The 27,514-nt window shown below is 35.2% G+C and overlaps 2 protein-coding genes across 8 annotated transcripts in view; both read left to right on the top strand.

The window, feature by feature from the left end:
* Positions 1 to 15,322, top strand: part of LOC127840069 (TNF receptor-associated factor 2-like) — a 56,036-nt gene extending 40,714 nt beyond the window's left edge. For 3 of the 4 annotated variants that reach the window (XM_052368465.1, XM_052368464.1, XM_052368466.1), the window contains 3 exons: positions 5,046 to 5,120; positions 6,622 to 6,684; positions 8,194 to 15,322. In XM_052368465.1, coding sequence (XP_052224425.1) covers positions 5,046 to 5,120; positions 6,622 to 6,684; positions 8,194 to 9,192 — 1,137 coding nt within the window. In that variant the 3' untranslated portion in view covers positions 9,193 to 15,322. The remainder of the gene's footprint in view (positions 1 to 5,045; positions 5,121 to 6,621; positions 6,685 to 8,193) is intronic. The other variant, XR_008030382.1, reaches the window with a different exon arrangement.
* Positions 1 to 27,514, top strand: part of LOC127840070 (protoporphyrinogen oxidase-like) — a 190,672-nt gene that overhangs the window by 86,141 nt on the left and 77,017 nt on the right. For 3 of the 4 annotated variants that reach the window (XM_052368470.1, XM_052368468.1, XM_052368467.1), the window contains one exon: positions 13,523 to 15,322. The exons of the other annotated variant lie outside the window; for it this stretch is intronic. The gene's annotated coding sequence lies outside the window, so the exon portion shown is untranslated. Of the gene's footprint in view, positions 1 to 13,522; positions 15,323 to 27,514 lie in introns of those variants that run through there. 4 annotated transcript variants of the gene reach the window in all.

The following is a 27,514-nucleotide window of genomic DNA, read 5'->3' as shown; positions in this document are numbered from 1 at the left end:
AATGAAATTTCGGACCAGCAAGATTCTTAAAGTATTAAGAAATTTGATAAAGGTAAGAAATTAAATTAATGCATAGAAGATTTGTCAAGACTGCTTTTTTGTGATTAATGTAATAGAAACAAATAGAGCAATATTTGATTCATAAATGTTAACTCTATTATAGTGTTATTTCATGATTAAATTGTGATCATAACATTTTTATGGCCCCCTTCGAAGAAGAGGGGGTATATTGCTTTGCTCATGTCGGTCGGTCGGTAGGTCGGTCCGTCGGTCCGTCCGTCCACCAGGTGGTTGTCAGACGATAACTCAAGAACGCTTGGGCCTAGGGTCATGAAACTTCATAGGTACATTGATCATGACTTGCAGATGACCCCTATTGATTTTGAGGTCACTAGGTCAAAGGTCAAGGTCAAGGTGACCCGAAATAGTAAAATGGTTTCCGGATGATAACTCAAAAACGCATACGCCTAGGATCATGAAACTTCATGGGTAGATTGATCATGACTCGCAGATGACCCCTATTGATTTTGAGGTCACTAGGTCAAAGGTCAAGGTCACAGTGACCCGAAATAGTAAAATGGTTTCCGGATGATAACTCAAGAACGCATACGCCTAGGATCATGAAACTTCATGGGTAGATTGATCATGACTCGCAGATGACCCCTATTGATTTTGAGGTCACTAGGTCAAAGGTCAAGGTCACGGTGACCCGAAATAGTAAAATGGTTTCCGGATGATAACTCAAGAACACATATGTCTAGGATCATGAAACTTCATGGGTAGATTGATCATGACTCGCAGATGACCCCTATTGATTTTGAGGTCACTAGGTCAAAGGTCAAGGTCACGGTGACCCGAAATAGTAAAATGATTTTCGGATGATAATTCAAGAACGCATATGCCTAGGTCATGAAACTTTATAGGTAGATTGATCATGACTCGCAGATGACCCCTATTGATTTTTAGGTCACTAGGTCAAAGATCAAGGTAAAGGTGACCCGAAAAAGTAAAATGATTTTCGGATGAAAACTCAAGAACGCATATGCCTATGATCATGAAACTTCATAGGTAGATTGATCATGACTCCCAGATGACCCCTATTGATTTTGAGGTCACAAGGTCAAAGGTCAAGGTCACGGTGACCCGAAATAGTAAAATGATTTTCGGATGATAACTCAAGAACGCTTTAGCCTAGGATCATGACACTTCATAGGTACATTGATCTTGACTTGCAGATGACCCCTTGATTTTCAGGTCACTAGGTCAAAGGTCAAGGTCACAGTGACAAAAGTCGTATTCACACAATGGCTGCCAGTACAACGGACAGCCCATATGGGGGGGCATGCATGTTTTACAAACAGCCCTTGTTGATATTCAACAATTTGAATATAATAATCACACTTATTAGTCCCCACCGGAGGGGACTTATGGTTTTGTGTCCGTCCGTCACACTTTTCTGGATCCTGCGATAACTTAAAAAGTTCTTAATATTTTTTCATGAAACTTGGAACATGGATAGATGGCAATATGGACATTATGCACGTCATTTCATTTCATTCCTACGTCAACAATTCTGGTTGCTATGGCAACAAATAGACTAGAAATACTGCTGAAAATGGTGGTTTTTCTGGATCCTGCGATAACTTTTAAAGTTCTTAATATTTTTTCATGAAACTTGTAACGTGGATAGATGGCAATATGGACATTATGCACGTAATTTCATTTTGTTCCGACGTAAAAATTCTGGTTGCTATATGGCAACAAATAGACTAGAAATACTGCTGAAAATGGTGGTTTTCTGGATCCTGCAATAACTTAAAGTTCTTAATATTTTTTCGTGAAACTTGAAACATGGATAGATGGCAATATGGACATTATGCACGTCATTTCATTTTGTTCCTAAATAAACAAATTTGGTTGCTATGGCAACAAATATATATATATGAAAAAATCTGGAATTTCTGACAATGGAGGAGCCGGTAGGGGACTTATATTGCTTGACAATAGTCTTGTTTATTTTATTACTTATGGAATGTTTCTTTGGCAAGGCATTGATCAACACAAATTGTATAAATAACATTCTAACAAACAAAATAGTTGTCTTCAAAGAAATTGTAAATATTGTTTTGTTAATGGATAATCACTGTTTGGGGTTTGTAAAATAATAAAGCATTTTTATTTCTTTTCATGGATAATTCGAAAGCAAAACAATATTGGTATTAAATTCTGCAAACAAGTAACTTGAGTCGCTTATAAACATCTTTTTTTTAAACATTGTATCACTTTAATTAGAAAAGAGCTAATTGTACCTTATCAGTTTTGTTTAGGTAAAATCTATAATTTCAATGGACAATACAAATACCTGAAAACTTAATGACAAGTTGGGTGTTATGTGAGCAATGTGGTGTATTGTGAGTGTTATCAATGAATGCCGTGTCAAATTATCATCAAGTCAAGTTTAACTACCACCGTCAGAGGGTTTTAAGCACATCACAGTTAATCGTTTTTCATTTAATTGAAATAAATTTTTTTTAAATGTTTTCATTGCATTAATTATTTTGAATCAAGTTAAACATCACTAATACCTTTTTCAGGAGCTTTGTAAAATATGGCTTATACCTTAATAGCTCTGTATCCAGGAGAGAAGTAAATTTTTTAAATCCACAAAATTCCTATTTTTTAAAAGTGCCTCTTCATTTAAAATGAATTTTGTATCATTTTGGTTTATTCTAAGTATCAACACAAATTTTGCCATAATTCAAGTAAAAATCAAAGTACAAATATTCACAAATACTATTAAAATGGAATATTTCCCCTTAAATAATATTTTGTTTAAAAATTTGTTTGGAGAAACATAAGTTTGTCCTGGCTTGTATTAAACAGCTTTGTAAGAAATCTTTTTTTTTTTTAAACTTTTATCAGTAGCCACTGTTTGCAGCACAATATAACTCAAAAATTAAAAATCAGTCAACATTTATTGGCTAGAACTTGCAGCTGTATGAGAAACTTTGTTCAGCCTGTCACTCCAGGATTTGTGTAGTGAAGTCAATAAGCATTTCTATGTGCATTTAAAACTTTCCTCCATAAGAAGCAAATTGAAAATGGCTTTTGCAAACAACATAAAACCAGAACAGCCTGCCAGTAACTTGCAGTCAGTTCAGGTTGTAAGCTGTTTGCTGCTCATCAGTATCTAAGGGTTGGAAATGAAGCCTTTAAAATTTAAATCAAGAAGGTCTTAAATTAAATATAACTTTCCAAGGGACTACAAATGAATACCTATCTAAGAGGTAAAGGGTTAACACACTGGAAAATGCTGACAAAAAGAATCTGGGGGTTTCCAGCATATTTACACTCAGGTGTATATAAAATGTATTTCTCCTATTGAAGAATACATTTCAACATAAAATAAGTATGCTTTACAGCATTTTAAGTGTGAAATAAGTCGATGTGTGTTGTGTGGGTTCCTTAATTAAAAGATGCGGAAAAGGACAGAAAAAAATAATAAAATGTATTTAATGCACACTTAATGTGCATTTAATACAGTGCTTATACAGCTATCTTTAATGCTCATTAAATACACCTTTTTAAAGAATTTTAGATTTACTATCAGCTTTTGTGCCCCTTTATTGACAAATCATAGATATGACTTCATGGTTAGCTTTTTACATCATCCATTAGTCTTAGAATCAGTGGAAGTTATGATATGTATTGCAAATGTTGTTTGTCTACAATGGAAATAAAGAAAACTACTAAACACTCATGGATACTTCATGCAAACCAGTTTTCAATATATATTTTGTGTATGCATATATTAATTTACTTTGTAAACAACAGAAATGTCATGTAAAATGTTATTGGAACAGACTATAATTTCATTGACATAATTCCATATCAAATGATGTTGTCTCTTAAAATAGAGTTAGTGCTATATTTAGCCTTGGGATTTTCCTAAGTACATTGTATGTGTTTTTATTTAAAGTGTATGCTTTATTGAATAATTCTTAATTCTGGACATAAAAATGTTAAAAGAGATGTTCTGCATTGTATTGTTGCATCCTGGAGTATTGAACTATACAGAAAATGAATGTTCTTACCAAATCTATTCTATCTTTAGAATTTCCTGGTTTTCCCTTGGTTTTCCCAGGTTATTTATACAGCCCAAAAATAGCAAATGGAAATTTTACCTTCCTGTCTTGTATGGCCTATTTCACTCAACCATGAGAAATGTTTAGACAGAAAATGTTGCTAAATAAAATCTTGTAAGGGGAAATAAACCTGAAAAACTTGACTTGAGTATGATTTGGCTTGTTGAAAATATGGTTTTACATTGAGTCTCTCGAACATAATAAAAGGCATACAATAAAATGTTGCTTGTTCCCACTTGCTTGACCCTAATTCTGTGTACAGTCCCTTAAATTATTTTTGTTTAAGTTACAATTAGCGAGACAAAAATTGACCAATCTACCCTAATATTTTTTAGATTTAAGTGGAATCAAACATCTTACATTTTTGGTCAAACTGCTAAAAACATTGTATTTACATTTAATCCTAGAAGACAGGTGCCAAAAGATTGTTAATTACAGTCAATAATGATCTGAAAACTAATATGTAAGCAAATCACACATGTCCCCCACCACCACCACCAGCACTTATACACTGAAGTTACAGTTTACAGCAGATAATTATAATTTATCAAACATTTCTTCTTTACAAACATATTCAGGACACCTCATGTCTCCTTATAGATGGAACCGGACATGCATGACAGTGGATAGCTGGCTCATTTTTGGGAAAAAAACAATCAAACAACTAATACACACGGAATTTTTTCATAAACATACATGCAAGATTAAAAAACATATTGTTCATTTAAATTAAAAAGAAGACGTTTATTGGTTTTACAAATGACAAATGAAGCAGACAAATTAGAATCCTTCTGTTCATTTCCTGGCCATGTCACCTAGCCTAAACTTGACCTTAATAGCCTTTTTGTTGGATTAATAAATATCTTGTTTTGGCTTATATTAATTCTGTTTTTGTTTCAGAGACATCTTAGAGATGTCTGCCCTAAAGCCCAGCTACAATGCAGTGACTGTGGGAACTTGATAACAAGAGAGGACGTAAGTGAAACATTGCCATTGAATATCACTTTTATAAGATATACTGTAAAATCATTTTCATTCATGGGACATTAATGTTTTTAGTTGATTTTTGTGGTTGACCCATACAGGACTTTAACACAAACACATCACAAAATGACAAACGCAAATTCCCTTTTTTTTCAGAATCAGAAATCTACGAATATAAGCGTCCAATAAAAAGACAATTGTTTTGAAAAACGACAACATGTCATGCAAACTAATATAAATTATTTTACTGTATATTATCAAAAACATTTAACTCCTATGGAAATAATTAGTAAACAGAAGTATGTATGCATATTATTTATTAAGAACTATCCATTTACATGTATAGAAAAACACATGTGACTGATATGCTGAGAGGCTCATACAGTAACTGTATGCAGTACACAATGTATATGGTCGGATTCTGTATTGGCATGAAGTTTTATGGGGGGTTTTTAATGTCTTTTCCATGGATTTCTGATTTTGGACTTGAGAAAAGAAGGAATTTGCATTGGTCATTTTCCAATGTGTTTGTGTTAGATACATGGATTAGTCAATCCCTGAAATCAGTGAAAATTAATATCCTACAAATAACAATTATTTTTCAGGTTTATCTTTTTTATTTCTACAAGCTACTGAAGTTTTACTTGAAAGTAATTTAAAAATAATATATATTGGCTTGTATATATCACTGCCGTTATTCACACGTGCCACCTCTTTTTTGAGATGCATTAATAAATGATCTAATATTACTTCCGAGGTGGCGCTCAGACCCGGATGTTTTGAAATTAAACGGATAATTTTACAGGGTGATTAGGTTTTATATGTTTGTTCAACATATTTCGCACTATTTTTTTAAATCGGCCAATGTAGTGCGATTCAGCGAAGATTAATTCATCCAAAAATGTACAGAAACATACATTCTCAACCCATTTAAAAATGTGAGAACCTTTATACATGTAAGTTGTGGCATGGTGGAGTTTTGGCTCATTTATTAATGGTTAATGCATCTCAAAAAAGAGGTGGCGCGTGATTAAGCCGTGTATATAATTTTCCCAAGTTCATCGAAGTGCATGAATAAACAAATGTATAGTGTTTTGTCACAGTAAAGCAAAAGCACGAAAAATGGGTCAAAATGACTTGAATTACAGATCTATTTAACCATTTAATATTTTATTAACATGATTTGATAATTGATAGATGTCTGACACTTTTGTTTATATGTTAATGGAAATATTCATTTTTATTATAAAATGTAAATGCACATTAAGTGTGTGATTGTGATTTACCAAGTATATGAGGATTTACCAAAATGATTATATGACAATGTCCCATCCTGTTTAGTGTGTGATTGTGATTTACGAGGTATATGAGGATTTACCAAAATGATTATATGACAATGTCCCATCCTGTTTAGTGTGTGATTGTGATTTACGAGGTATATGAGAATTTACCAAAATGATTATATGATAATATCCCATCCTGATTTTTCCAGTGGGAACAACACCAGGTCTCCCATAGAAGCGTTTTGTGCCCAGCCTGTCCTTCTGGGACTACTGTAAGTGTGACATAATTTATTAATGCTTTACCACTGATACACACTTTAATGTGTCTGTTCCTTAGAAAATCAAATTAAATTTATGACCTTTCTTACTTGATTCAAGTTTTAAAGGCTTCATTTCCAACCAAAAGATACTGATGAGCAGCAAACACCATAAAACCTGAACAGCCTGCGAGTTATAACTTGCAGGCTGTTCTGGTTTTATCATGGTTGCACTTAGCCATCTTCATTTTGTTTTTAGTGGGAAAGAGTTAAGCGACTGATTTAAGCCCTCTTATTTGACACCCTCAAAATTTGTGATTTTGTTAGCTTGCCTGAGAATTAGGTTTACCCTTTCCCACTCAGAGGCAAAGTGAAAATGGCTATGTGCAATCTAATAGATTATCTTTATCTGTGATCGTTTGTATCGGGTGACCAACTGAGAAATCACTTAACCCTTTTTCACTTGGTTACGTATTTTGAAGCATTTGTAGTCCCTCAGAAAGTTAAATTTAATTAAAGGCCTTTCTTAGTTTTAAAGGTTTCAGTTCCAATGATAAGATACTGATAGCAGCAAACAGCATAAAATCTGAACAGATTGTGAGTTACTCGCAGGCTGTTCTGGTTTTGTGCTGTTTGCACATAGCCATTCACTTAGCTTCTAAGTGGGAAAGGGTTATTGCTGTCAGCTGAGAGAAAGCTGATAAGAGATTATATTGTGAACCAATAACCTGACTGGAATACCCCTATGGATAGGTCTGACATTCCTTGAACTAGGCCTTAAAGGGTCAGCCATTTGTTATTTACTACAAACCTTTTAATCTGTTGATTCTTTTACAGTATGCTTGAAATTTGGGTGCATAGTGATCCATATATTTAATTGAAAATAATTGCTTATTAAGCAAAATATCAAGCTTTATATGAGACTCGAAACTTGGATCTCCTCCAAATAAAAACACTTTTGTCCTTAGCTTCTTGGTAACTATATGAAATCAATGATTAAGATTGTTAACTCTATAGAAGTCATATTTATGTCCAATATTGTATAACTAGCTCAGAACATTTGTTTTATTAATGATATCTGGGGTGAAACTATGTCAGATCTGGCCAAAATATAGGTAACCAGGCAGAATTGAAGAAAAAACTTTGGAACATGTCACATTTTTAGCCTTTTACAGCACGTATGTCCCAATAATATCTTGGAAGATTATAAATGGCTGCATTTTTTCAAAAAGTAGGTCACTAGGGGGAAAAAAAAAAGCTCATGAACAAGTTTAGAGTCCACATTGTTTAGCAGAATCCTTATGAACCTTCCTAATAACAATTTGAAAGGTATGGTTAGCTATCTAGGTCATTATGGCCCTCGTTATTTTACCTTAAGTATTTTCGTAAAACTCACTTTGCCTTTGAGATGAAATGATGTGCAAAATTGTGCGTACTGCATGATGGTAATCCTTTCTTTTCATACAAATATCACCTATCATTGTGTTTTAAGTATCAAGTTAAAAAACCTATTGAAATTTTCAGGTTGATAGGGAAGCTTTTCACGACCATTTCAACAGGGAGAGGCACAGCACATACGTGTTCCACGCTTTACATAGCAGTTCTACTGAAATACAGCGCGTGGCGACTGAGCTTGCTTTAATCAAGGATGATATCTTGGCAAGAGTTCAGTTACTGGATGAAAAGATTGTAGCTATTAATGCAGGAGGTGGCTCTAGTTCTGGTGTCCTGAATCCAGACCAGCGTGTGAGACAACTGTTCGAGCAGATGTCCAAAAGCTTGAATGACCGAGTAGACACGAAGACCGGCACATTTGAAGGCATAGCGAATACCTTACACAGAGAACTAGACAAGGTCATCTCAGCTATAGAAAAGCTGGAAAATCACCGTAGAAACATGAAAGATGTGGTTGACTCGAGCGCGCAGAGGATCAATGCTTTGGAGCAGACATTGAGGGTTAGGGAGTCAAAGATTATCGAGTTAGAGCAGAAGTTGATGGATAATAATCCATTGGTGAGCTATAATGGGGTGTTCATATGGAAGTTCACAGATTTCTTACGAAAGCAACAAGAAGCACAACAAGGAAGAAACGTAAGCCACTATTCCACTCCGTTCTTTACAAGCAGGTTCGGCTACAAAATGTGTGCTAGACTGTACCCAAATGGAGATGGAATGGGCAAAGGCACACACCTGTCCGTATTTTTCGTTGTAATGAAGGGGGAGTACGATGCTTTGCAGGAATGGCCATTTAAACAGCGGGTTACATTTTGCCTGCTGAACCAAGAAAGGGGAAGCCATGTAGTGGATTCCTTCCGACCTGACCCAACCAGTTCCTCTTTCCGTCGTCCACAAAACAATATGAACATTGCCTCTGGATGCCCTCTGTTTGTGAGACTGGATGCACTTGTAAGCCCTGGCAATGGACTGTTAAAAGACGATACCGTCTTCTTGAAGATTATTGTGGATAGTACGGACATCCGTGATCCTTCATCCCCTTTGGATAGTACGGCTGCAAAGGCCTAGCCAACACGAACACCCCAATAGACCTTCATCTGAATCACTTCAACGTAGATGGTAATGATGTTGAAGATTGGTCTCGCATATGGGCACTGAACACGTCTTGTGCACAATCTTTACATGTTGTATCTTTGAATGCATTACATGTATCGATATGTTCACGAGACGCGTTGTCTCCTCGTTGTCAGGGACATGGACCTGTTTCCTTGCCTGCATGTGATGGTCCTTGTCCCCCCACAGGAGACGATCAGGAAGAAGGCAGTTCGTCTGCATCTGGTTTGGAGTTGGACTTGTAAAGTTGGAACAACTGAATCTTAAGTGTGTAACAGTGCTACCACATGCACTGGTGGGCCTCAAGAAGTTGAAATATCTGCAGTTTCTTTGTAAATATAAAGCGCTTGACAAGTTACATTATGAGCACATAGAATCATTTAGTCCCTGGAATGAAGTAGCTTTATTACCACTCTCTAATAAATATTATACAAATCTAAAATGTATTAAAATACTTACATCTTATGACGGACTGGATTTGTCACTGTTTGAAAATGTAAACTCGATAAAAATGAGCAATAAAGTGAAAGTGTTACCGCAATGACCTCTCATCAATAACAAACAAAACCTTTCTCATATTGGCTTGTCTTTTTAAAAATTTTACTGTTTTGACAATCAAGCCAGTTATACATGGTTTCTAATGGTTCAGATCCAGTACAGTGTGCAGACTATATATCCTCCAGTGATGCCATCTATAGAATGCATTAACTTGTATCATGTAAAATGTTCCTTTATCTGGCTGCGCAGTCTGCTCAGCAAGCTGCTGACAATCATACGGTGAGGTGTGAGCTGTTGGACTGTAATCATGAGTTCAAGAGTAGGCTATCAGGCAGCCACATAGAACCATGTGAAGAGGATGCAGACAGCAAGCCATTTAAACATATTTTCATATATCATGATTTGAACAATACATGTGTATTTGAAGCGGATTACTTAATCTGGTATAACTGTCTATGGGAGTCTCTGCATGGCCTTGATGTCAAGAATCTGAATTATCACTCCACATTCTTCAAGGTATCTTGCACCTTCGTTGTTACAGTCACTGGCATCACTCTCACAGCTTGAAACGCTTAGAATGTCTTTACCTGAATATATCGACCTACAGCTTCCTTGGTCATTGAAACATCTGACTGTCTCTTATGATAGATTATCTCAGAACTTCGTGACCTTGTGAACAAAAAGAGAAGGCTATCAGGCAGTCTCATAGCATCATGTGTAGAGGAAGCAGTCAGCAAGTGGCTTGCACATATATGCAAAAAAATATATACGGATTTAAACAATATATGTACATTTAAAAGTTTATGACATAATCTTGAGACGCGATACCAGTCTATGGCAGACTCTGAATGTCAAGAGTCTGCACATTGCTGTAAAAAATGTGGAAGTGTTTCATAAACGGTCATTTTCACAGTCACCAGCATCCCTCTCACAGCTGGAAATGTTTGGATTATATTTATATACTTAAATTGATGTACAGCTTCCTCCGTCATTGAAGTATTTGACTGTTTATTATTATGCATAGTCTCCATCAGAACTTTGCAATCTTATGAACAAACTGTGTGCATCTACTCAATCACTTGAATGTATATTTGCATTTTATTGTGTTTATAAAATAGTAGATACATCATCAAAATACAGGCTGGGAAAGAACGCCTTGAAAACAAGACACAGGCTGGAGAACAAAGCATTGAAAACAAGACACAGGCTGGAAAACAAAGCATTGAAAACAAGACACAGGCTGGAAAACAAAGCATTGAAAACAAGACACAGGCTGGAAAACAAAGCATTGAAAACATAACAGGCTGGAGAAAAACGCATTAAAAACAAGAAACAGGCTGTAAAACAAAACATAACACAGGCTGGAGAACAAAGCATTGAAAACAAGACACAGGCTGGAAAACAAAGCATTGAAAACATGACACAGGCTGGAAAACAAAGCATTGAAAACAAGACACAGGCTGGAAAACAAAGCATTGAAAACATAACACAGGCTGGAGAACAAAGCATTAAAAACAAGACACAGGCTGGAGAACAAAGAATTGAAAACAAGAACAGGCTGGAAAACAAAGCATTGAAAACAAGACACAGGCTGGAAAACAAAGCGTTGAAAACAAGACACAGGCTGGAAAACAAAGCATTGAAAACAAGACACAGGCTGGAATACAAAGCATTGAAAACATAACACAGGCTGGAGAACACAGCATTGAAAACAAGACACAGGCTGGAGAACAAAGAATTGAAATCATCAATAAAAGAATATATCTGAATCTAATAGGAACTCGAAGCACTGAAGCCTGTTGAAGTGGAAACGATTTTGAATATATGGCTAAACTATTCCTGACCTGGTGTGTACATGACAGTGTTTGTGTTGATGCTGAGAGCATAAATCACTGGAAATGTTCATAACATCCTGAATATATTGACAGCCTCTGTCACATGTCAATGGGACTTCAGATTAATTGTACTAAAGGTCCTGACCTGTGCTAGTAACTTAATGGTTGCGACTGTAAGACATGAATTTAATATCTACGAAGGATAATCAAGAGATTGGTAGACTTTTATCATCATTTATTATGCCCCCCTTCAAAGAAGAGGGGGTATATTGTTTTGCACATGTTGGTAGGTCCGTCCGTCCGTCTGTCGGTCGGTCTGTCCACCAGATGGTTTCCGGATGATAACTCAAGAACGCTTAGGCCTAGGATCATGAAACTTCATAGGAACATTGATCACAACTGGCAGATGACCCCTATTGATTTTCAGGTCACTAGGTCAAAGGTCAAGGTCACAGTGACTCGAAACAGTAAAATGGTTTCCGGATGATAAATCTAGAATGCTAACGCCTAGGATCACGAAACTTCATAGGTAAATTGATAATGACTGGCAGATTAGCCCTTTTGATTTTCATGTCACTAGGTCAAAGGTCAAGGTAACGGTGACTTGAAATAGTAAAATGGTTTCTGGATGATTACTCAAGAATGCTTACGCCTAGGATCATGAAACTTCATAGGTACATTGATCATGAGTGGCAAATGACCCCTATTAATGTTCAGGTCACTAGGTCAAAGGTCAAGGTCACAGTGACTCGAAACAGTAAAATGGTTTCCTGATGATAACTTAAGAATAATTAGGCCTAGGATCATGACACTTCATAGGTACATTGATATATGACTGGCAGATGACCCCTATTGATTTTCAGGTCAAAGGTCAAGGTCACAGTTACAAAAAACGTACTCACACAATGGCTGCCACTACAACTGACAGCCCATATGGGGGGCATGCATGTTTTACAAACAGCCCTTGTTACACATTTATTTACTGTATAGCAAAATCGGGCATTAGAGTTTATAACTTAAATAAGCGAAATTTTCCAGTTTTCATGTTCTTTTATAAAAATGACATATGTTTAAAAGGAGTCATAACGGGCAATCGGGAGCACTTCATTTAAAATCCAGTTGTGTTGTTGTCGTCGCTTGTTTTTCGTGCATTGTTTAGCACGCAATATATGTCTTCTTGTGATTGGGTATCTTATTGTAAATGTTCATTAAATATTACTTACAATAATTGATCAATATTGAAATATTGATACACTGTTTGGTTCTTGTTTGTTGTTATCACTATTGCTTTAGCATTATGTTAGCCAGTTTCACAGTTGAACACAAAGAGATAAAACTACTGATGCAAAAATTAATTTCTGAAAAAAACTTAAGACAATATATTTTGCCTTTTACCCATGCATGATTACATTATTATTATATGCTGTATATTGATATCTTATTATTATTTAACACTTAACTGAAACAAACATTGCAACACAAAATGTGGTAAAATATCAAACTAGCATATTAATGAGCTTAATGCTCTACCTTGTATTACATCTGAAATAGAAAAGATGTGTCTTAAGTTGTAAATTCATTTTTATTTTATCCTTTAACCCTTTCCCTCTTAGAAGCAAAGTGAAACTGGCCATGTGCAAAGTCGCAGTCTGTTAAGGTGTTATGCTGTTTGTAATCATCAGTATCTAAGGGTTGGAAATGAAGCCTTTAAAACTTAAATCTAGTTAGAAAGGTATTTAATTAAATTGAACTTTGTAAGGGACTACAGATGTGTTAAAATACTTGTCTAAGTGGGTAATAGTTAAAACAATAAATAAGGTTAGGCAATCAACACACTTAGTAGCAAGCTGACTTACAAATGTCTATATCCGATCAGATGTTTTCGGCTCAGAACGCTCCGGACACTCAATCATAAGGTGAGGTGTGAGCTGTGGCAATGTATTATTAACCAGGTTTTCCGAAGGAAAAAACTGGTTATTAGATTGGCGAATGCGGGCGGGCTGGCTGGCTGGCTGGCGGGCTGGCGGAATAAGCTTGTCCGGGCCATAACTATGTCGTTCATTGTCAGATTTTAAAATCATTTGGCACATTTGTTCACCATCATTGGACGGTGTGTCGCGCGAAATAATTACGTCGATATCTCCAAGGTCAAGGTCACACTTTGAGTTCAAAGGTCAAAAATGGCCATAAATGAGCTTGTCCGAGCCATAACTATGTCGTTCATCGTCAGATTTTAAAATCATTTGGCACATTTGTTCACCATCATTGGACGGTGTGTCGCGCGAAATAATTACGTCGATATCTCCAAGGTCAAGGTCACACTTTGAGTTCAAAGGTCAAAAATGGCCATAAATGAGCTTGTCCTGGCCATAACTATGTCATTCATTGTGAGATTTTAAAATCATTTGGCACATTTGTTCACCATCATGGGACGGTGTGTCCCACGAAAGAATCACGTCAATATCTCCAATGTCAAGGTCGCCACGACTAAAAATAGATTTAAAAAAAAAAAAAACTTACAAAGGGGGTTAATTTTTTTGGTCATTTCAAAAGTTCAGTTTGAGTTTTCTCCCTTTATCAGATTTTTTTTTCACAATGAAAACCTGGTTTTGTGACAATTTTGTCCCTTGTAACTTTTATTTTTGTTATTGACATTTTCTTGTAAATAATTATTATGGTATATGTAATTAGTGCTTGTAAGATATACAACATTAGTATTATTATCTTTTTTGAGTTGCTCTTATTAGCTTACTGAAGCAGAAGCTGCTAATAGTTTTATCATTTGATCGCCTTATAACCGTCGTCTGTCGTTATTCATTGCCTTGTGGAAACTAGACTCCACATTAATTAATCTTCATTCCTGGAAGTCACTTTTTGTGCATTGAAACTTACATATTACATTTATCCCAATTATATCTTGTCCGAGTTCAAAATCGGGTCGTGCGGGGTCAAAAACTACGTAACTAGGTAAAAGAAAAGAAAAAAAATATTGTGAAAACTAGAGAGGCCACTTATATTGCCCAATCATCACAAAACTGTCGTAATAGTCAAGTCATATATTGACCAAATTCAAAACTGGGTCATATGGGATCAAATAACGCTAGGTTGTTGGTTCAAATTTTTGAAACGGCTTGTGAACACGCCTGAGACAGCATTTATCGCCTAATCTTGATGAAACTTGGTCGGGACATTTGTACCAATGACATTATCAAGTTCAAAATTGGGTCAAGTGGGGTTAAAAAACAAGGGCAATTGTCAAAATTAAAGAAACGCTTGTTAAACGCTAGAGGCCACACTTTTGGCCCAATCTTCATGAAACTTTGTCAGAACATTTATCCTGTATATTTCATAATATATACTGTATATATATTTGGGTATTCAGATTTACTAGGCTTTCTTGGTGTGTCAGTTTTACTTAATTGCATCTTTTTATATTAATTATATCACTGTATATACTTTGGACACTGAATCTGTTAGAACTTGCATATTATGTTTTCATGTGATTTGCTTTTAAACAAAACAATTTCAAGTACAGAAGATTTTCACACAAATGTTGCACAAATTCAATGCTTACATTTAAATAATAATAAGTTCACATTGATTTTAGAAAGGGGTAAGTATATAAAGACATAAAGTCGTCTTATACAAACAATGGCGTTAATTGATGAAGATAATATTATAATGATTTATTACCTGTTTCATGTACTCATCGTTATTTTTTTGTTAATAAATAAATCTTGTGTGAACATTTATTGTGGTGTTGCTTGCATATTTATGATTTAAATTAAAGGCATCTATTTAATTTCAAGATGTTATTCTGAATATTATTATTCATTATCAGTCAACTTGAGTGGAAGCTCAAAGTAGCAGCTTATTATTGTAATTGGTTGATAATGTGTGTTAATCATTTTCCGCTAAGGCCAAAGTGAAAATGGCTACATGCAACAAGCATTAAACCAGAAAAGCCTGCAAATAACTCGCAGGTTGTTCAGGTTTTATGCTGTTTGCTGCCTATTGGTATCTTAAATGTTGGAAATAAAGGCTTTACAACTTGAAACCAGTAAGAAAGGTCTTGAATTAATTCATATGTTATTATCCCCCGCCATAGGCGGAGGTATATTGTTTTGGCGCTGTCCGTCCATCTTTCCGTCCATCCGGCACTTTTGTGTCCGGAGCCATAATTATCTTGGAAGTGCTCTGACGGATTTCATTGAAACTTGGTATGAGTATATATATGGATACGAGTATGATGCACCCAAAATGGCATTGTACACCATCTGTAAATAACGGAGTTATGGCCCTTTGTATCTTGAACAAATGCTTTTTAATATAAGCTTAGAGCTTTATCTCCATTAACACGTGAGCCAGAGCCATGAAACTTGCTATAGTTGTTCTCAATCATCTGGGGGTGCTTCACATTCAACCCCATAATCCTAGGGGCTAAGGTCAAGGTCACACATTGAGGTCAAAGGTAACAAATTAGATGAATCATTCATTATTTAGTCATTCCTTTACTATACATCAAGGGATTCTGTAATAACTGTTCACAATTGTTCTCCATTATCTAGCCAAGTGTCAAAAATAAGATCCTGGTTGCTAGGGTAATGGTCAAAGTCACACAAAAGGTCAAAATCACACATTTTCATTAAATAGGCCTATATTTGGTAAGGATTCTACAATACTAAAATGGATTCTCAAAATGTCTTGATGTAATTGTTCTCAATTATCAGGCAGTGCAAGACCTATGTGTTTTTTTACCTAAGTCAAGGTCACACATCAAAGGTCACACATTTGTAGAAATGTTTTTTATTATTTAGCCTTTTTTTATGCCCCCCTTCGAAGAAGAGGGGGTATATTGCTTTGCTCATGTCGGTCGGTCCGTCCACCAGGTGGTTGTCAGACGATAACTCAAGAACGCTTGGGCCTAGGATCATGAAACTTCATAGGTACATTGATCATGACTCGCAGATGACCCCTATTGATTTTGAGGTCACTAGGTCAAAGGTCAAGGTCATGGTGACCTGAAATAGTAAAATGGTTTTTGAATGATAACTCAAGAACGCATACGCCCAGGATCATGAAACTTCATGGGTAGATTGATCATGACTCGCAGATGACCCCTATTGATTTTGAGGTCACTAGGTCAAAGGTCAAGGTCACGGTGACCCGAAATAGTAAAATGGTTTCCGGATGATAACTCAAGAATGCATACACCTAGGATCATGAAACTTCATGGGTAGATTGATCATGACTCGTAGATGACCCCTATTGATTTTGAGGTCACTAGGTCAAGGTCACGGTGACCCGAAATAGTAAAATAGTTTTCGGATGATAACTCAAAAACGCATATGCCAAGGATCATGAAACTTGATAGGTAGATTGATCATGACTCGCAGATGACCCCTATTGATTTTGAGGTCACAAGGTCAAAGGTCAAGGTCACGGTGACCCGAAATAGTAAAATGATTTTCGGATGATAATTCACGAACGCTTTAGCCTAGGATCATGACACTTCATAGGTACATTGATCGTGACTCGCAGATGACCCCTATTGATTTTCAGGTCACTAGGTCAAAGGTCAAGGTCACAGTGACAAAAAACGTATTCACACAATGGATGCCACTACAACGGACAGCCCATATGGGGGGCATGCATGTTTTACAAACAGCCCTTGTTTACTATGCATCAGTGGATTCTGTAATAACCTTCCATAATTTTTCTCCATCTTCTTCCTTGCTGTGTGTCAGATGTAAGATTCATGTCTAGGGTTAAGGTCAAGGTTCATGTCTAGGATTAAGGTCAACATCACACAATAAACTTCATGAAAGGTCATACGAATCGCATCAAGGGTCAAGGTTACACAAATGCTTCATGTAAGGTCGTACTCAATGATGGATGATTAACCTAAAAAACGTATTTATGTTATGTCCACGTATGTCATGGCGGATGTTGTGTTCACTCTGCAACACTCTGAAAACTTAGTGTATATTAGATTGAATGTTTTCGTGATAAAGGCAAGACTTTAACTCACCTAAATAAATATTGAACGCTCAAGAACCCTTCTTAGTTTTGAGTGATTTTCCTTTGTTATTTTTGTATGTTGTTACTTTTCTGGGCAATAACTCGGTATGTAAGATTTTTATTTAAGAAATTGCTCATATATATAACAAGCAATTTCTCCTTTTGTCATGATACTATCAATGTTAATTGATTCATGAACAAGAGCTGTGTTTGTGACACGCAATGTCCCGACTGCAACTTGAAGCCATATATTTTGACCTTGAAGGATGACCTTGACCTTTCACCACTCAAAATATGCAGCTCCATGAAATACACAAGCATGCCAAATATTAAGTTGCTATCTTCAATTTCAAAAGTTATGACCAAGGTTAAAGTTTTTGGACAGATACAATGGCAGACAGACAGACCGGCCAAAAACAATATACCCCCGATCATTCGATCCAGGGGCATAAACATATACTTTCTGCATTTTATTGTATGCAAACCCATCACAGGTACAAATGAGTTCAAAAAATAGACAAAAGGCACAACCATTCACTAATACCTTTTCTTTTAGTTCTATACCCATCCATAAACAAAATTTATTTGGCGGGGATATCAATTCAACGAATTTGCTCGTTTTCTACAAGTGCGTCAAAGTGCGTATCTGAGTGGTAACATGTTAAGTCTTGGATAGATCCCATATAGAGGCGTTATTATATAAATATTACATGTCTGACAGGGTAACAGTAAATTTGTCAACTTGAGGAAATACTTTCAACCCTGTCAGACATGTAATATTTAGTTTATTATACCAAAAAAAACTTCATATATGAACAATTTATGTGAACCATCTCTGTTTACAACGGAAATGCAACACTGCGTTAAAAGGGTGTCAAATTGGAGATTAACAGTTGTAACAATTTATATCAGGTGGTTACTATTGGCATGTCAAAACAAATTATATTAAGATATATCTTATACTTGTAATCTTTGCCGGACTAGTTAGAACTGTTTGCGTGTTAGAAATGTCATTGTGTACTTTTCATATCTTCAAACAGACACATCAGCTATTTTTTGTCAAGCACGCTGGCGGAAACCTGGATATAAAAAGGCTGAGTGCATTAAGCCCCATTTTCCCAGAGCGAGGCTCATATGCTTATTTCAATCCAGAGATAAGGTTTATTCTTGTATTACAGGCCTGTCTAAAGAACTGTTGGTCATATGTTAATAGCACTTTTTCAGGGTAATGTCTCACTAGAATACATTTTGTCCCATTGTAAATTAATTATTTGTATTTCATCCTCTGCGAAAACTGGATTTTTGCAAATAAGATACTTCCTTTAAAGGGGCCGTCAACCAGATTGCTATATATCATGAAAAAATTAAAGTTCTTAAATACCGTATTTTTTACAATTATTAGTTTATATTGATTAAAATATCACGACTGGTATGTTACATAACTTGAAAAATGGTGTTAAATTTTAATATTTCAGTATATTCGGTAATAAAATGTTACTGAGTATGTCTACCAGGTAATTTGGAGAGTTCTGTTGTTGTCGTTATATTTTGTGAAACTACGAGGATTGCTTATATTAAGTATAAAATACAATGGTCATTGTATGAGCATGGATGGCCGAGTGGTCTACATGGGAGACTTTTTACTATTTTTACTCCAGGGGTCAGTTGTTCGAGCCCCGTTCAGGGTTACTTTTTTTTCATTTTATTATTGATTTTGTACTGGAGATGTTTAGATTCAATGTTTCAATTTATCAATATAAAGTATTTAATGACGGTATTTTAGCACTTTTCTTTTTTCGTCAATCTGGTTGATTGCCCTTTAAACGAAAAACTCCATAAAAACGAAAAGTGTCCTCTCCCATTAGCCTGCACTGACTACATAGGCTTATTTGGGATTACACTTGACTCACATGCATTAAAGGGGCCGTCCAACAGATAAAGCGTCGTATCGACGCGATTCGATATTTTGGGAAACTACGAGGATTGCTTATATAGCTAAACAATACATCCGCTGTGAATATGAGCGTGGATGGTCGAGTTGTGTAGGCGGGAGGCTTTTTACTCCAGGAATAGTTCAAATGTTTAAATTTATCACTATGAAGCATTTAAAGCATTTAGTGACAAGCTTCAATACATGCCAAAATCTGTTGGACGTCCCCTTTAAGCCCCCTTTTTCCCAGAGAGTGGTTCATATGTTATGTGTTCTTATACATGGAGAATGTGCCAATGTATAAATGTGCATAATGATAGTCAGAACCATTAGTATAAATTTGTTTGTTTTTTCTGCATAGAATGGAAATTGAATTATTTTATTTATTCAATTGTGTAATACATGTTCTATGTCATTTGCCATGGGTTACACAGAGCTTAGTTACACTATGCCATAGAGCTTTATTTCGTGTATTGTATTTTGATGTAGATTAATTAAAGTGAGGAATTTTTGTCATTATTTATAATTAATAGAATATTCATAAAATCAAACAGTTTACATACCCGGTAGTGCAAATTTTTCAATGTGCTGACTTTGGCGTCTTTAAACACTGCCTATAAATGATATTATTCAAGATATGGTATTTTTGTAAAACGTATCAGTTATGACGACATTAGCGATATTGCGCAGTTCTGACCGGTCCATACAATAACCGAAAAGCACCGAAAAGCACCGAAAAGCACTCAATTTCTCTATATATATATGCAATATATCGTTTTTAGTGTATGTTAACGAGTTTAATTAGTAAGAAATGGTTATATGATTGTATGTTTATACTACATTGTGCCCAAAATGGTAAAAATCGGCAATTACCGACCGAAAAGCACTTCATGTGGAAACCGAAAAGCACTCAATTTCTCGCTATATATATGAATATTTGCGTTTCTATTGTGTGTAAGCGGATTAAATTAGTTATAAATGGTTATATTTCATGCATATTTATACTACCTTGGGTTTATTATGAGGTATTAAGCCCCAAAATTGGACAAATATCGGCAATATACCGACCGAAAAGCACTTCATGTGGAAACCGAAAAGCACTCAATTTCTCGCTATATATATGAATATTTGCGTTTCTATTGTGTGTAAACGGATTGAATTAGTTATGAATGGTTATATTTCATGCACATTTATACTACCTTGGGTTTATAACGAGGTATTAATGCCCGAAATTGGATAAATATCGGCAATATACCGACCGAAAAGCACTTCATGTGAAGACCGAAAAGCACTCAATTTCTCGCTATATATATATAATATTTGCGTTCCTATTATGTGTAAACGGTTTAAATTAGTTATAAATGGTATATTGCATGCATATTTATACTACATTGTGTTTATAACGAGGTATTAATGCCCGAAATTGGATAAATATCGGCAATATACCGACCGAAAAGCACTTCATGTGAAGACCGAAAAGCACTCAATTTCTCGCTATATATGTGAATATTTGCGTTTCTATTGGGTGTAAACGGATTGAATTAGTTATAAATGGTTATATTTCATGCATATTTATACTACCTTGTGTTTATAACGAGGTATTAATGCCCGAAATTGGATAAATATCGGCAATATACCGACCGAAAAGCACTTCATGTGAAGACCGAAAAGCACTCAATTTCTCGCTATATATATGAATATTTGCGTTTCTATTGTGTGTAAACGGATTAAATTAGTTATAACTGGTTATATTTCATGCATATTTATACTACCTTGGGTTTATAACGAGGTATAAATGCCCGAAATTTTATAAATATCGGCAATATACCGACCGAAAAGCACTTCATGTGAAGACCGAAAAGCACTCAATTTCTCGCTATATATATATAATATTTGCGTTCCTATTATGTGTAAACGGTTTAAATTAGTTATAAATGGTATATTGCATGCATATTTATACTACATTGTGTTTATAACGAGGTATTAATGCCCGAAATTGGATAAATATCGGCAATATACCGACCGAAAAGCACTTCATGTGAAGACCGAAAAGCACTCAATTTCTCGCTGTATGTGAATATTTGCGTTTCTATTAGGTGTAAACGGATTGAATTAGTTATAAATGGTTATATTTCATGCATATTTATACTACCTTGTGTTTATAACGAGGTATTAATGCCCGAAATTGGATAAATATCGGCAATATACCGACCGAAAAGCACTTCATGTGAAGACCGAAAAGCACTCAATTTCTCGCTATATATATATATAATATTTGCGTTCCTAGTATGTAAAAAACGGTTTAAATTAGTTATAAATGATATATTGCATGCATATTTATACTACCTTGTGTTTATTATGAGGTATTAATGCCCAAAATTGGTTAAATATCGGAAATATACCGACCGAAAAGCACTCCCGCGACAGCAGAGAATCACCGAAAAGCACTTAAGTTCTCTATATATACATGCAAGTTAACTATAAGGGCCGATTTTAATGGATTGAAAAGATGTACATATTTATTTAGTCAAAGTCTGTTCATATTGAAACTTAATTTTAATGTCTAAAGTCATCATTAACAACTTGTGAACGAACGGCCGGTACGCTTCTTTAATCAGCACAAAGCAGTTTGGAAATAGATTTTCGCACCTTCAATTAATTATATTCCAGATAATGATGAGAAGTTGTGTTATGATCGGCGCCTTTCATTCATGTCCGAACAGTGCGGCTCGTGTGAATTAATGTACAGTTTTGTTGATTTACATGTGCTCAATTATTTATTCGATGTACGATGTGAATCTAACCTTAGTTTTAGTGCAGATTCGTTCATACGACACAAAGACACTATTTTATGTTACGGATCTTTTCGGTTTAGAGGACTGAGACATTCATGTTAAAAATCGAATATAATATATATTTTTTTATAAAAAACAGGTAGCAAGTTATAAATACATCGGCAATGTACCAACCGAAAAGCATTTCATGGTGTTTATGATCTTATACGTAAATTGATGTATATGTTTTAAGTATTTCTAATTGACGTGAAACTCTTGAATAGAAATTGCAGCATGACTTTTAGTTAATGTGCTTTGTATTAATATAAAGGAAATTTTAGTAAATTGTTCTTAAATGTTTTGGCTAAGCACTTGTTTATTTTGATTCTCTGTCTGTCGAAGACTATTTTCTGCAAGCCCGGACATTTTGAGAAATTTCCACGTGTCAGTATTTCTGTGATGTACACGTGCTCACATCCATTTCGTGATATGTCATTCACGATTTCGGTGATTCTTCTCACTATCTCTTTCGGTTGTGATGTAGGGGTAATGTCATTACCGCCGACAGCTACGATGACGATGTCCCCTTTTTCCTTTAACATCTTGCCGTACAGATCTGTGTTCATTCTGTCTGTTCTCAAACCGCCTTGGCCGTACCATTTTACATTATAAGGCACGTGTAGCCCTTTTCTCTCGTCGCAAAAGCAACATAGACGTTTGATGTAACTATCGCCGAACAATACTACTTTAGCCATTGTAGAAAAATATTCTGCCAGTTAGATTGTGTTGTTCTTATTTATATTAGTTGATACTGTTGAGTTAAAGATGTCAGCACAATTCAAGCTGACATAATAATATCAGTTTGTAAGATTTAATTCACACCTCTCGCTTATAAAGTATTCACTCAACGTGCTGGCACAATAGTATCTGTTTTTAATTATGTGTAATTGCATTCGCACCTCTCGCTTAACTCAACGTTCAAAGGCACGGGCACAATCACACTTTATTAGCGCCGTCTTTAAACCCTTTTAATCTCTAAAGAACAGATTAATTTGAACTTAATTAACAAATTTATTGTAACTAATGCAAGCTAGAATTAATATGTGACTACTTGCTATACAATCAGTATCATTCGAAAATGGATCGTATTTAATTGTGGTTCCTTCACATGTTGTTTTATGGTATTTAATCTATCTTATATAAATGTGACTACGTGCTAATTTTTGGAGAAATGAAAGATTCAAATGTGTCTTATATATATTTTATCCATGTATCATGTGTATTCAGTTTTCATGCGAAAATATATCTTATTTCTTAATTTCCACCATCACACTTTATTAGCGCAGCGCCGACTCATTAAATTAATTAATGTTTTAAAAAAAAGTGCAACGGTGAGGTGGATCAATTGTTAGTGCACACCACTTCAGCAATAAATGAAAGTTATTTTGGCTGTAAATCCGATATTTCCAATACAGTAGCCATGTTCCTGTGTATTGAGATGATAAGATCACCACAGCAGGTTGCTAATACACAGTGTAGACTGAAATGAAAACAGTTATTTTGGATGTAAATCCAATTCCAGTACAGTAGCCATGTTCCTGTGTATTGAACTGATAAGATCACCACAGCAGGTTGCTAATACACCGTGTAGACTTCCACTGTTATATTATAGTAATTGTTATTTACCTGCTTGGGATAAATGGTGTATTCATTCGGGTCTGATGGTGTATTGTAATATATATAATTCTGATAAGAAACAGTAGCACACAACAGGAATTTGGTTGATAAAAATAACTGATGTATTTATTGAAAGTGAAATTTGCCCACAATAGTTGTATAAAATTTTTCGTCTAGCGGCCAAGTGCATTAATCCCGATCGCTGTTGGGTATTTTACTGTTTAGTAACACCTTAATACCATCATTTTTAAACTGATAACGGAAATAAAGAAATATCTTTTTTTTTTGTTAAGTATACGTGCTTGAATTAATTTTGCATCTTTCATTGGAGATACATTGCGGCAGAGTTCTAGTTTGCAGCGTAATCAAGCTCCGTGTAATCGGTATCCTACAATAAATAAGTTTTTAATTATGTGTAATTTAATTCGCAACATTGCTTATCTCAACGTTCAATGGCCCGCGCACGTCACAAAATTTTAAAACATCATTATTGTTAAGTGTACATGCTTGATATATTCATAAAATAGCAGTTTTTTTAAAAACAATCGGACTTTAACCTTTAATTTGATGCAAATGAACAGAAGAACTGAAGTATTTATTTAACGTGAATAACATTTTAAACTAAAAATGTTTTGAATTAATGTTAATGCAAAAATAAATCTATAACATTATACCGCTGTTGGGTATTTTACTGTTAGTAACGCTCGATTGGTCATTGTCGGCTCGGGTAAAACTTACATGTACCCCGGGTACTCTTAAGTAACTCATACTCATGTTGATGCAGTTTTTCTTAACAGAAGTTTGTTTAAGATAATCGTTAGCGCGTTTACGACATCGGATTTTGGGCGGGAAATACAACTGGGGTACAGTCTAATATCGACCGGGTACATGTAGGTAGTACCCGAGCCGACAGTGACCAATCGAGCGTTAGTAAGCCATTAATACATACATTTTTAAAATGTGAACGGAAATAGGGAAATATCGTTTTTTGAGAAGTTTACGCGCTTGATTAAATGTTAGCTGTAGAAATTTAGTCAACTCTTCGGGACACCCTCTTTTTACAGACTTCGGGCCGCATTACAGTCAAAAAAGAAAAATGCATTGATAAATGCTGCTAAGTCCGAAAGGAAACTATTAGATGCGTATAATGTGGGATTACAGCAGACTGATGTTACGTTCCCGTCTTCAGACGCGGACAAGATGGCGATCAATATTCTGCACAAATTTCATCCTGCAATGATAGGGCATTACACACCTATAAAAACAATCGGTGACGGCAACTGTCTGTTTAGATCTATTTCAAAATGTTTGAATGGTAGTGAAGAGCAACATATTTTGTTGAGATTGTTATCTGCTCTTGAACTTATTGAAAACGAAAGTTACTACAAATCTGATCAGTTCCTCGCCGATGACAGAATACTTAAGGCGGAATATTCAAATTTGTTGCATGATGTTATAGGTCTATACACTTGGTCAGTCGTCATTAATACCTCATAATAAACACAAGATAGTATAAATATGCATGCAATATAACCATTTATAACTAATTTAAACCGTTTACACACAATAGGAACGCAAATATTATATATATAAAGCGAGAAATTGAGTGCTTTTCGGTCTTCACATGAAGTGCTTTTCGGTCGGTATATTGCCGATATTTATAAAATTTCGGGCATTTATACCTCGTTATAAACCCAAGGTAGTATAAATATGCATGAAATATAACCAGTTATAACTAATTTAATCCGTTTACACACAATAGAAACGCAAATATTCATATATATAGCGAGAAATTGAGTGCTTTTCGGTCTTGACATGAAGTGCTTTTCGGTCGGTATATTGCCGATATTTATCCAATTTTGGGGCTTAATACCTCATAATAAACACAAGGTAGTATAAATATGCATGAAATATAACAATTTATAACTAATTTAAACCGTTTACACACAATAGAAACGCAAATATTCATATATATAGCGAGAAATTGAGTGCTTTTCGGTCTTCACTTGAAGTGCTTTTCGGTCGGTATATTGCCGATATTTATCCAATTTTTGGGCTTAATACCTCATAATAAACCCAAGGTAGTATAAATATGCATGAAATATAACCATTTATAACTAATTTAATCCGTTTACACACAATAGAAACGCAAATATTCATATATATAGCGAGAAATTGAGTGCTTTTCGGTTTCCACATGAAGTGCTTTTCGGTCGGTAATTGCCGATATTTACCATTTTGGGCACAATGTAGTATAAACATACAATCATATAACCATTTCTTACTAATTAAACTCGTTAACATACACTAAAAACGATATATTGCATATATATATAGAGAAATTGAGTGCTTTTCGGTGCTTTTCGGTGCTTTTCGGTTATTGTATGGACCCAGTTCTGACACATTATCCTTACATATAAGACATCAGCAGTTGGAAATAGTTATTCGAAACTCCTTGAAAAATGTGTGCTTTTTCCCACAAATTTACAGGAGGTACAAATAATTGTCAAATAGCAATGACTTCAATCTATGCCATTGAGTAGTGTCGCTAAAAATAAAGCGCTTCTCGATGGCAATGCGACCGGATATGTTGTAGACGCACAGCTGCGGTCGATTTTCGTACTGGCGAAATCTCGCCGTTCAAACAGAGGCGAGGCTGAAATTAATCCATCATTTTCTTCACGGTCTTAATCAAAGCGCTGAAGGCACTGAAGATGTTCGCTATTGCACAATTTAACACGCAATTCATTTTTGAAAATCAATCGCAAGTTTGAAATGAACACACGTCATTCAACTTTATAAAGTGTGTGTCATAGCGCACGGGTCGAGTTTTGTGTGCACTTTTTATCAGCCTTATTATTTCATAGAAATAACTCAGACAAAATAAAAACAACATGCTTTTTGGAAGTTCTGAAAGCATAGAAAGTATGATGAAAATGGTAATGATACCTTAAAATAAAGAAAATTTGCAGTCACCATCATATTAAAGGAAAATTTTTTCTAATATCAAATGACTATCACACCAAGAATATAAATTCATAATGAAAGTTCCGTGTACAAAACTTTTGATTTTTGACACCATATACAAATTCAAAATATACAACAATCTTCGTATCTTGTATATGGAGGAATAAAAGTATATAAACATTGCTGTTTATGCTTTACTTATTACCCGAGCAGTTCACACGGTGTCAACAACGCTAACATAAACATAGGTATAGAGCACTAATGCGCTTTTAGGCGTAGCTGTTTCAGTTTTCATCTTAGTGACTTTTACATAACGCCAACAGACACGCATGAATATTTTCGAATATTTAATAAGCTGATTCGAGATACAACCTCTGAATTTTTGCTACATCACTGCGTATGTGCTCAATTCAAAGGATGTAGCACTGTTCAGTGTAAGGAATTCCGGACTACACACTGTATGCTCAAACGACACAAATTGTGGCCCTGTTACAATTACGCGTTACAATCCATCTCGCAGAATTTCACTTTCGCCTCCAAGATGAGAAAACAATCATTAGCGAAATAGTATAGTG

The sequence above is a fragment of the Dreissena polymorpha genome, chromosome 7, assembly GCF_020536995.1.
Source record: "Dreissena polymorpha isolate Duluth1 chromosome 7, UMN_Dpol_1.0, whole genome shotgun sequence".
In the NCBI taxonomy this organism is placed as follows: Eukaryota; Metazoa; Mollusca; class Bivalvia; order Myida; family Dreissenidae; genus Dreissena; species Dreissena polymorpha.
Note: the sequence above shows the minus strand (reverse complement) of the source record. Positions and strands in the feature narration are given on the sequence as shown.